At 39.1% G+C, this 12,408-nt stretch overlaps 1 protein-coding gene across 1 annotated transcript in view; it reads right to left on the reverse strand.

Annotated features, from left to right (window-relative positions):
* OTOGL (otogelin like) overlaps positions 1-12,408 on the reverse strand; it is a 129,191-nt gene that overhangs the window by 21,409 nt on the left and 95,374 nt on the right. Inside the window, exons 42-48 of the mRNA XM_067559109.1 lie at positions 9,166-9,380; positions 6,862-7,003; positions 6,322-6,507; positions 4,649-4,861; positions 2,853-2,957; positions 2,415-2,522; positions 1,511-1,612 (exon numbers count right to left, since the gene is read on the reverse strand). Coding sequence (XP_067415210.1) covers positions 1,511-1,612; positions 2,415-2,522; positions 2,853-2,957; positions 4,649-4,861; positions 6,322-6,507; positions 6,862-7,003; positions 9,166-9,380 — 1,071 coding nt within the window. The remainder of the gene's footprint in view (positions 1-1,510; positions 1,613-2,414; positions 2,523-2,852; positions 2,958-4,648; positions 4,862-6,321; positions 6,508-6,861; positions 7,004-9,165; positions 9,381-12,408) is intronic.

Raw genomic sequence — 12,408 nt, forward strand, 5'->3', positions numbered from 1 at the left:
TTATCACTACTTAATATTTGTTAAGGTTGGCACTGTCCAAGGGACTAATAAAGACACAGACCAAGGTTTTAAAGGTTAGCAATTTTGATTATCTCAATCTTTGTTGCCCAATTTGAATCACTTTAAAGGGGTTTACATTTTAAAAGTCTGTTGAACGCCAATCACCTGCAAATCTAGCTCCATCAAAGTGACTCAAGTTGGATGCCCAGCAATTGAGGCACCCAAAATCGCTAATAGTTTCAAGAGTGTTCTAGCTGTATATCTGTAAACAGTTACTAGATAAGGTGTCGGTAGATGGTGGCTGACAAGAGGCGCCGAGTCACTTCAACTATGGTGATAAGCCACATTCTGCTCCCAGTTGCAATGCAAATGCATGGGGATATCTGTGAAAACTGGAACTTCTTCAGAGCCTATTAAGGACACACTGTGAAGTGGCTCCAAGACTGGACAAAGAAAGCACAGCAACTGGAATGGCTTCACTGAATAGAGCAATGGATAAGGACTGCTTCCTAATTTGCCAGCACTTACACCTAGCAAAGGGAGAACGGCAAGATGTAACTAAAATCTTAGATACTTTAACAAAATACTTTGTGTCTAAAAGAAATGGAATAAATGAGAGAGAGATTTGCAATGTCCGATCAAAATGAAACAGAAACTATAGACCAATATGCTACCAAACTGTTCCAGTTAGCTTCATCGTGCACAGTAGCCTCTGAGGTCATGCATAAACGTATAAGGACAACTCCATTGCTACAACTATCATTTTCCATGAGCAAACAGGGAGCAGTTGCCTTCAAGGGTTGAATCAGACGAGACACACACTAAGCTGTGGAGTCAGAGGAGACTCATGGTAACTGGGAGGGGAGTTCACCTACTGGTAACCGTCAGGAGCTGGCAAAGGTGACAACAGAAAATCAAGCAGCATGGAAATCTCCTGAAGGCAAATGGTAGGAGTAGAAAGTCCCTTAGAAGGGAATTACAGGAAGTGGAAGACGTGTGAAGTTGCCTAGTCATTTGAAAGACTATAAAGTTAGTTGAAATTACTCAGTGTCCCTTACAGGAAGAGATGTTGCAGGAGTATTCTCTTCAGATATATGTAAATAGTTACTAAATAGGGCTCCAGTAGAGGTCACTCAGAAATACGTAGCACAGTTCCTGGGCTTTGTAGGACCAATAAAATTTGCTGTTGTACACTGCAAATGGCTCTCTCTGGCTGCTCATTTCATCAGATCTTAACACTAGTTACTTTTGAAAACCCTGGTCTAAGTCCCTGCCCACAGGAACAACATAAAGGAAGGATGAAATTTAAAAAAAAAAAAAAATGAAAGGGACACCAGAATACTGTGATAAATGAGGACATTATACAAGACTGAACATTTTATAATACTATATTTTTAACATTTGAATAAATTCAAATTTAGATGGAAAGTGTTGAATCATCTAGAAAAATAAACAGCATACAATATTTATTAGATACAATAAAACTTCTTAATTTAGCAGCTGAACTTACCACAATGGTAATGAGGACAACAAGAATGTGTGGTGCTAAGATCTACCGTGAGAATTTCCCCCTCATTACATAAAGGAACAGGCTCGATGCAAGATTCACAAACTACAGTTAAAAAGAATAAGCCAAATACAAAGTTTAAAATACATCATCAGAAAGTTGTTATACAGCAGTTTTTTTCTACCCACATTCTTCTACTGTGCCTGTCTGCCACCTGGCTTTTTAAGAAACTTTTATTGACTAATACGTTCAAAAAATAGATAATTGAATGCAATTATACAGTGATGTATGTATCTACTGCATTGACTGGTGTTGAGATTTATACTCAGAAACTGTTGCCACATGAACTGAAAAAATGGCTGTTGGTGGGCTATAATCTATGAAGCTGAAGACTGAAGGCAAAGGTCACAATTCTATAAATGAAATGTGTCCAAATATTTTAAGACAAGTCCAATTTCTGAACATGAGTGTGATATGGTATTTTTCTTTAGTGTGCAGTTCAGCAGTGACATTAAAAAAAGTAACCTAGGAATAAAGGTCCAAAATTGCTAGTGAACACTTACAGTTTTGAGTCTGCCCAGGCCAATCCTGTGATGGGATTACCAGGAAACATTATCAGGTATGCAACTAGACACTTGTCTTTTCTTATTTGTAGATACCCTACAACAGTGGTTCTCCACCTGTGATTTGTGGGCCCCTGGGCGACCGTGAACTATGTCTCAGAGGTCTGTGAAAGACTTGGACTGAAAACTGACTGACTATATATAGACGACAATAGATTTCCAAAGGGGTCTGCACCTCAATTCAAAATTTTTTTGAGAGTCCTCAAATAAAAATAAGGTTGAGAACCACTGCCATAAAATATCCTGTCTACTCACAAGAATGGTATATAATAAAGGAATCTTACCACATAGATAAGAGAAACAACAAGGATCTTCCTGTTTTGCTTCAACAATAAATTGGTCCTCTCTGCACTCCGGACGGGGAGCACTGGGACATGCTAAAGGATCACATTCTACATAAAAAACAAGTCAATATCTCTAATAAAAAGTTACATGAGTAATCCTAAAACAGAAGATGCTATTCTGCTTAACTTCTCTTTTTTCACTTTCTCTCATCTAAACAAAACTAAATTGATTGTAAATCAACACTGACAGAAAGAACAGATACAAAAATTAGTATAAACCCTAAGGAACAGAGTAGAAACAACCAGAGGAACAGAATAGAAACATCTCTCTTAAATTATTTATAGTGATCTGTTAATACAGGCAGAATAGCACAAATCAACACAGAAAATATAGGGATGGAAAATATCCTCTTATTCTTGTCTCCATATTTCACTTACCACATTGATATTGTGGACAGCAGGAAAGGGGGCTATAGCCTACCATCAATTTTTCACCATTTTTGCATTTTGGAATAATAGCCTTACACAAAGTCATGTTGCATTCTGAAAAAAAAATATGGCATATTCAAATATTTTTGTGTGTATGAATGTGACTGGACATTACATTGGTTGATAACTGGCAAGTGGTTACAGGGAACTATCTAAAGAGTGAAAATACCAGGTCAGCTAGCCGATTTGCCCTCTATCTCCACAAAAATGTTTCATTGAGACATCAAAGCATCTTCTGACTAACCTGTCAGATACTAGAAGCATGCTTCTTTTGGTAAGAAGCATGGACAGACAGAAAACTAGCATCTGGCCATCAACTGACACTAAGCTGCTTTCTGAGAAACCAGTAATGTGCCAATGCATGCTTCACTTAGAAGAAGCAGTAGTGCAAAGATGTAGAATCATAACGATTCTAGCAAGGCATTCTACTGCGCTGGCAGCTCACTGACGGGAATAGAAAATAAAATAACTAACTGTATAAGAGGAAGAATGGTGTTGTCACTAAGGCAGAGGACATGGGATCCAGGAAATTTGGATTCAGTTCCTCGCTCTGCCAAAGTCTTCTTGTGTTTCCTTGGGCAAGTCTCTATCTCGGCTCCCATGTATAAAACTGTTGTTAGTCTCATCCTATGTCTTGTCTATGTAGATTTTAAACTCTTCAGGGCAGGAACTGTGAATTACTCTATGTACATGCCACACCTAGCACCAGGGGACCACAATCTGTGTTTGGGCCTATAGCCAGTACTGTTATTACCATTATTTATTATTTGCACAACAGAATACAAAATGTGCAACAATTAGGTAGAATTACCTTAGGGCTTGCCTAAAGGAATATTTATACCATGGCAAGCTGGGGTGTGAATCTACTCCGCACTAGCCTGCCGAAGTCTAACTGGTCCTGCATGTTAACAGCTTGTTAGAGCACTTTGCCGAAGTTCTCTTTGAAATGGGACCAGCTCCAAGAACATTAACAAACTAGTAATATGCATCAACAGGGTCCACGCAGGTACTTACACTGCAGCAGGCTAGTGCAGGGTAGATTCACACTCCAGCTTGCTGTGATCTAATTGTTCATGCAGACAAGCCCATGGTCTCATATGAAAAAGCTCAGCAGTGACCCTAGACATGAGGCCTGTTTTCTATCACATCCCTTCCAAGATAGGAATAATCTGCAAACTGTTTAGGGGAGTTTAGCCTATGTAAAATTTTCGAAAGTGCCTTCGTGACTTAGAAACTGTAACTAAGACAATTAGGAGCTAAATCCCACTGATTTTCTGTGAGACTTCAGGTCTTAAGTGCCTACGGGTGTGCCAACACTACAGCTAAACATCCACCGCTGGCGTGGGCCAACTGACTTGGGCCCATGGGGCTAGGGCTGCGGGGCTGTCAAATTGTGGTGTAGATGTTTGGGTTTGGGCTAGAGACCAGGCTCCGGGACCCCAGGATGGGGGAAGTTCCCAGAGCTCAGGGTCCAGCCTGAGTCCAAATGCCTACACTGCAGTTTTACAGCTCCACAGCCTGAGCCCCATGGGCCTGACTCAGCTGACATGGGCCAGCCTCTGATGTTTAGCTGCAGTGTAGACATACCCTAAGTCACTTTTGAAAATAGAAATCAATTTCTTAAGGCAATTAGGCATTTCTAAAAGCTTTACCCTGAACCCTGCCTGTAGACCAATCCATGTCAATAAACGTTTAAACACCTCCTTGGCACTCGTTATGGAAAATATGTTGGGCTGCATACATACCGCAAACTTTCTTTGGACAGCAAGCCCTCTCTTCAATTACATGAATAATAACTTCACCTTCCCGCTCACAAACTGGTGGTGGGTCTTCACTGCATTCAGGTTCTATAGCAATAACACTTCCATTCTCCAAACAGTTATACATACAACACCCTTTAATGGACCCATTCCAAACCTCTCCAGCAGAGCGGGGCTGTCCTTCATTATCTGTACATGCTAAAGAAGAAAAATGTTACACCCTTCAGACCTGTAGTCAGCAGAAATTTATTCCAGACTAGAACAAGCCTGAATAACATGTCAGCTGGACAATCTCATGGCATAAAAGGATATACAATGTTTTATCAAGTATTTAATTGAAAGGTCTGCATTGTTTTCTAAAACATGTTTGGGCTTGAAACATTGAAAATTACTAATTTAACAGATCTATTAAATTAACAGAAACTCTAGCTGGTATAGAATGCCAACTCCCCTGAATGGTATTAGCTGATGTACATAACACCAGAGTTCAAGTTTCTGCACATACTTTCTCTTTGCTTCTGGAAGAAATTCAAAATACCTTTACAGTCTTGAATTGTCTGGGTCCCAGTTACATCAGAAGTCACACCTCTAATGATACTGTATGCGGTGTAGTTGTAGCTGTGTCAGTCCCAGGATATTAGAGAGACAAGATGGGTGAGGTAATAACTTTTATTTGTGGCTCGAAAGCTTGTCTCTCTCACTAACAGAAGTTGGTCCAATAAAAGATATTACCTTCACCACCCCCTTGTCTCTCTGATACCGCCTCGTGGCATTTAGATCCTTCGGGAGGCATTTGCTGTCATAACATAGATTTGAATGGCCTGATTTTTTCTACCTCAGCCTCACCGAGCCACAAACCCTGAGTAAGTGTCCAAACTCACTTCCTTCCTTGAATCTATTGGTAACTCAAAAACACCCAAACATAAACATCAGCCTAAGCTTCCTACCTGCGATGGGCATTTAAAACCATTTGATCCAAACAGACACCACCACTCTATTTACATACTGGTTGGAGCTAACTATATCCATTTACCAGTATAACTCAGTGGTAATTAGTCTGAATGTTAACATAGGATTATAACTAGAACCATCACGGACGATGTCCATATTTCTAAGTTTAGCTTTGTTTTGATTCAGAACGAAAACCAAACATTTTAAAATTCTCTATGCAAGAAAATGGAACCTGGCTCTGGGGCAGTCCGCCTGGTGAGTTGGGGCTGCCAAAAAGCCATGAAAGTCTGGAAGCCTAGGCTCCCCAAAGCGAGCTGGCAGGAACAGCTGCTGGCCCAAAAACACCCACGTATTACAAATTTCTTGGACAAAGGGTGGACAAAGCCACTCAGGACGGGAACCATTCTTTGTGTTCCTTCCTGAATGCTCTAAGAGAGGGAACAAGTTGTAGAACCACAAAAATAACATAATGGCCCTTTGACCAACAATAGGAATTGAACCAGGGACCACCAAAGCTGGAAAGCATGAGTCTCTACAGCTTGAACTAAAAAAAACCAAGCTCTCTAACTGGCGCTGTAACAAATTCACATCCCCTGGTGACAGGGCAGAGATAAGGTATGTAATTTATTATGAGACGTCAATATAACCCACCAGTCAGTGGGTTATATTAACATATCTACTCAGCCACTCTGCTCAGCTTTACTTACCACATTTTTCTTCGGGTATGCAGAGGTCAGAGTCTGTTCTATGGAGAATGGTTCCATTTTTACACACACAGTCTTCCCTTAAATAGGAACATGGGGATTCTTCATAGAACCATTTATTCAGGCATGTTTTGGCTGCACAGGGTTGCACACAAGGCTGGTATTCCTGACCATCAGGACAACCAAGAGCTACAAGTCACACACACAGAGGAAATAAAGCATCGCTATCATTTTCTTATTTTCAAAGGAGAAAATAATAAAAAGCATATTTCTACATTTTTAGCAATGTAAATTACAAAATTGTGCTTTAGGAAAATTCATGACTAATTCAGTCAAGATTAGAATTCAGCTACAACATATTTATCTGAAGGCATACCTTTAGTGTATTAAGAAATTTTACCATGACTTAACAAGGCTGTGATTGAAAGGGCCAATCTTCTAAAAATAATAGGTAAAACAAAATTTGCTGGCTAGAATAAAGGACCAGAAACATGGCACTGATAGGAATTTATGTCTGGAGTTAGAATTGCGTTATTTACTTACAACAGTAATCTGATGTCCTCCACTTAATGCAGATATTATGTTTGTTGCACAAAGCCACATATGCAGACAATGCATCACATTCATAATTCCAAAAGTAGGTATTGTTGATCCACATCTTCTCACAAAAGTCCTGTGGCGAAACCTAGAATTACATTTTAGTTGAGATTTAATGAGAACAGCTTTTTGTAATTAAAGTTGCTAAATAATTACAAGAAATATTACCACTGTAGAGGAAAAGAATCATCAGCAATCCCCAACTGGTAGGAAGTCAATAGCTTTTTATGATCACTGCGTCTATTATTCTTCACCCTCCTCAATTTTGTATGCTCACTAGTCCACACAGAAAACAGTTAAAAATCATTGATCTCAATTAAACTCTGCTGCAGTTTCTTCTATAAATTATTCTTCTGTGGATAGATTACTACTACTGAGTACGAAACTTTTGTACACAGGTTTTGTCTGAGTGCAAATGTCATAAGGTCCACATTCAAGTGTATTCCAACCTATAAAACCTTTTTTTAATCTTTGCTTAAGCTTATGTAACAGAAAAAAAAATTGGAATCCTGTGCTTGCCATTTTCCATTTAATCGCCTATCCCTTAATGAGATCTCAGCAAACCCCAATGTATTCATAGTCTCTTCTGTCTTCCCAGGAACATAGAGTTCTTTGCGTCAGCAGTTTCCTTCTTCACTTTTTGAATTTTGTTTCATTTAACTTCTATGAAGCACACAACATATTCCATGCTCTCTGGCTCTGCCAGTTTCATGAGCACATGAGAGAATAAACTTCATTCTGGCTGAGCCAAGTGTTCATGGCTTTGACACCATGTCAAACTTTGAGGCAGCCCAGAAATGGAGCACAAAGGTCCAAGGTATCGGAACCTGAATCGGTGTTCTGAACACAAGGATTTTGTTATGTATTTTGACTGCCCAACCTACCTCTGAACTACTAGAAGATGAAGACATCAAAGTGGAGAAAGCGAAGACTCCCCCCTATTTTTTCCTTCCTGCAGTCAAATTGTCTACAGTCAAGCAGACTCACAGGTAATGGCAGAGCAGGACAGAACAAACCACAGAGGAGGAGAGGTAGGAAAGAAAAAAAATAAAACCAGGAACTGGAATCTGGACCTTTGTTTCTATTCTGAGAAAACACCAGATGGAAAAGAAGTCTTTGGGCTTGTCTACATATGCACACCAGGGGCATCTGAGTTGTAGAGCACTCTGAAGTGTAGACTCTGCTGATGTGCACTAAAAGCGTGCATTGACGTAGTCCTGTTGCACAGGGTCTACATAGGGCAGTTAGATAGCAGCACTTTAGAGCACTCTACAATTTACACCCCCCTGGTGCACCATATAGGCAAACCCTTTGGAGTGGGGAAGGTTGTACAGTTATATTTCCCCATAGACTTCTTATTTTCTCATTTCTCTTCCCCTGCAAACCATGCCTACCCTGCCTGCACTGCACCAGCTACCTCTAGTGGCAGCCGATGTACTGAACTATGTCATTACTAGAAGTACTGCTCCTGAAAATAAACACTGTAAGGATAACTCAAATATAAGAGTGACTAGGCTAATATCTCTGTGAACCAGATGCTTCCATAAGTCTGAATTAGATGCTATTGCATTTGATAGAACCACTAGAAATTCACTCCAAGCAATATGCTTCTTGATCACACACTAAACATTACACTTTCTGAACAATATGCCAGTGTTTGGCTGGTGCTGTGGTATCTCTCTGAGTGATGCCTTTTATATCTTCTTTTATATGACATTAGTGACATACTAATATGGGGGTCCATACGCTCACAGCTTGTCTTCACTGTATTGTTAGCTAGGTTACTGTACTTGAGTTAGGATAGTTCCAGTGAGGGTGACCACACTGAAGCTACATAGGCAGCTGAATAGTTGTAACTCATGCTGCTACATCCCCACTGCATTACTAGCTCGAGCTTCAGCAGCACTTGAGTTTCAATACATTCCCATCTACCCCCTGTCCCCCAGACTAGCTAGCTGGAGTTTAAAGCACCACCACTTAGCTCAAGATAGAGATGTGCGTGTATGGATGGGAGTTGGGCTAGGGGCAAAACTTGAGGTATAGCTCAAGGAACAATGCAGTGAAGACAAGCCCTCAGAGATCTGCAGGTAAGGCGACCATATGAAGTTACATGGTGCATAACGGAGATGGAATTAATTCAGTCAGTCCTATCTAATCCATGGAAACAAGTGAAATACAAAAAGCAACATGATTAATTAAATGTATAATAAAAATATTATTTATTTAGACTCCCTATTTCTTTGCACTTACTTTTTTGTGACATGGGACAAAAGCTCTTCTGTTTAAGAGCTCCATACAGTAGGTGCAATTATCTTCAGTACAGTTTCTTATTGGTCTCCGGGTTGTTACATCAACCGATTTCTCAATTTCCCAGCTCTTAATAAATGCTTCAATTTCTTCCATATTTGTAATTACAGTCCTATTTTGCATCTTTAGGTCATCGACTGGGTCTCCATTGCACACACCTTAAAACAGCACATCATATTTAATGAATAAATATAGCACATTTGTTCTTCAATTAAAGAAAAGTGAAAATGATAAGGTAATATTACTATTGGATCAAATCCATTTGTAAACCATTTTATTTGCAAGAGTCCCAATATTTGGTCAATTGAATTAACAACTGCATGCAGCTGTGTGCCCAAAACAATTACAATTTCCTACATATGGTTTTAATTTGAATTGGGTACACTGTCACATCAACAATATTTTAGCAAGACAGACAGATCATACAGATCAATTAAAAACTTTCTCAGACATGGATTAACTGAATATAACTGGTAGAAGGCTATGTCACAGGCAGAATGGCAAACTTACTCAAATTGTGCCGGATTCTGACACCTTTACTCACACTGAATAGCACCTAGCTCCCCAAGTTCTATTATTCATTTAATTGAGCATGCTTATGAAAATACTTATACAGTATACTTATACTGTGACAGATTGCATTAATCCTGTCTTCTTGCTAAAAAAGTTCCATACAATCCCACAATAGTACATAAATATTTGCATTTGTACTACAATGAACTCCAAAGATATTAAACTTAATTCAGTAAACTTGTCCAGGATATTGCAATCTCTCGGAGATATGAGAAACTACAAAGGATTTTTGGGACAATAATTTCCTAGGAAATACTCAGGGATGAGGGGAATGCAAATGACGCACTTGAAATCCACTCTTTTGAAGCTACACCCTGGGGAGAGAAACTAATTGTCGCTAATAACCTGCTCCTGGCAACTCCAGAACAAATACCCCTGAATTATATAAAGAGTGAACTAAACATATGATTGTGCTAGTTATGAGCTCAGGCTGGTATGAACTTGTGATAACAAGAGACGCCTTTGGAAAGGTATGAAGGACTCAACTGCCAGAACCCACGTTGAAGATAATTGGGATGATCTCTGGTAAACTTACTAGCATGTGTACAGGTGCTTTTATAGTTTTAATATGTTTTTCTGTGGTGCTTTTTACACTAAGAATAAACTAGGCTTGCACAAGAAGTGCTGGGTAGTAACTTATAACTGTGGGCCGTTACACTGTTAACTCTCTGAATAGAAAGTAAGCAGGCTTGTTTAGGTAGAGTCCCTTGCTGGGAATAACACAGGGAACTGTCCAAGCTGGAGAAACCCCAGTCAGAAGTGAGAGAGATGGAGGTCTCCACCCAAAAGAGGTGATGGCCAGGTAGTCCAGAAGCCTAAGAATGGGTGCTTTTGCTGACCCACTAAGGGGAAATACAGGTGCCATTGCCCTGAACAGTGACACTCACCATTGGCAGGAAGGAGCTCATAATCTGGCACATTATTTGGATTTAGCTCAACATTTCTAAACGCTAGAAGTTATCAAAAGTAATTTTTTTAAACGAATAAATTGCCTTCTTTACCACAAATACTTGTGTTACTGGATTTCTCAGTGCAGCAAGATGCATATTTTAAAGATCAATGTTCACTACTCACTTATGAATTTGATACTGTGTGGAGAGAGACAGATGCAATTTCCATACTCAAGGATAGGTATTTAGAAATGATTGAAATATCTTCCTATGACTATATATTATTCAAAGTCAATGAGAAAATGGTAGAATTTGAATTTTTATGGATGGAGTTTGATTTTCAGCAAATAAGTAGCAGAACGCTCAACATCCAAGATGACTTTGAATATTTTTGATTGGGGAATGGGCAGCTGAGGTTCCTATGTCTCTTATTCTTATTATCATCATCTAATTTTTTGTTTGTTTTCTTTTCTCCCCAGGCCCTAGAGCACTTTTTAATTTCCTCGAGTCATTATGGATTTTTAATTTGTGTTTATCTGGTTTTTAAAGTCCAGGTAGGCATGATTTTTGTCTTGAGATATTCCTGATATAACATACATGTATATTGATGATAGATAACGTCCATATTTCCCACTACATAGATTACTCCCCCCAGCAAACCAAAAATGTCACAAGTTCGATTTATAGGGTGAAATCCATGGGAGCTTTGCCATTAACTGCAACGAGGCCATGATTTCACATGTTCCTTCCTTCAGGGAACAGGATTCCCTATAATACCATTCTTGTCCCTGATCACCTCAATTCCCATGGCAGTAATCTTTGTGATATGGTGTCCCCTACTATCATAGCCCACCTATGGGGACCAAGGTCACACAATGGAGGGGAACCCACACTAATCAATTCTGAAATTAATTGATGCTTGGAAGGATCATAATGCAGATCGCAGCTGATCTCTGGGCCATCCTATCTTCAGACCTCTCCCTCCCAAGTCATGAATCCATATCCTCAAGCAGCTTCTACAGGAGCTTTTCATGGGATTGGAAGAAAAGTAAAGCATGCCCCAAAGCCGGGACTTTCCTCATCCCCCTGGATCTACAGCATTTTGCTCTTCTCAGCCCATGGAGTTGAGCTTTTGGCTCTAAGTACTTCATTTGCTTAAACTATATATTTTATGTCTTGGAATTACTTTGTTTGGCCTATTATTATGAAATCAATTCTTTTAAAAAGAATAAAACAATGTGAAGTTCAAATAAAATTCATTAGTTTTATAAAGCAGTAATTGTTAAATTACATTGTGACTGATATTGAGTAGTACTTATACAACAATTAAAATATCCTTCTTACATTTAGGATTATAATATTACCTTGTCAGTTTGAATTTGACTACAAAGAGCTAGCGGGAAGAAGAGAGCTTTTAAAACTTTGATCTGTGAATCCAAATGTGAAAACAAGAGTTGCAAAAAAATAAATACATAAAAATCAAAGCTAAATTATTCCAAACTGTGATTTTCTGCACTGGCAACTGTTAATTATCACATTCTTCAGAAACTGAGGAAGCAGAGTGTCCTCACAGTTAGAACACTTTTGCTGTAATCACAGGATCCCAGTTTTAACAAATATTTCTCCTGCAGCTGTTGTGTTTATGTGCTTCTACATCAGTATTCATTACACTCTGCTAAAGTATATCCAAATTAAATGTGTTAACAGTGAAGTCGCTGTTTCA

Source organism: Emydura macquarii, unplaced genomic scaffold, assembly GCF_026122565.2.
Source record: "Emydura macquarii macquarii isolate MOO-44397 ecotype Brisbane River unplaced genomic scaffold, CSIRO-AGI_Emac_v2 contig_2205, whole genome shotgun sequence".
Taxonomy (NCBI): domain Eukaryota; kingdom Metazoa; phylum Chordata; order Testudines; family Chelidae; genus Emydura; species Emydura macquarii.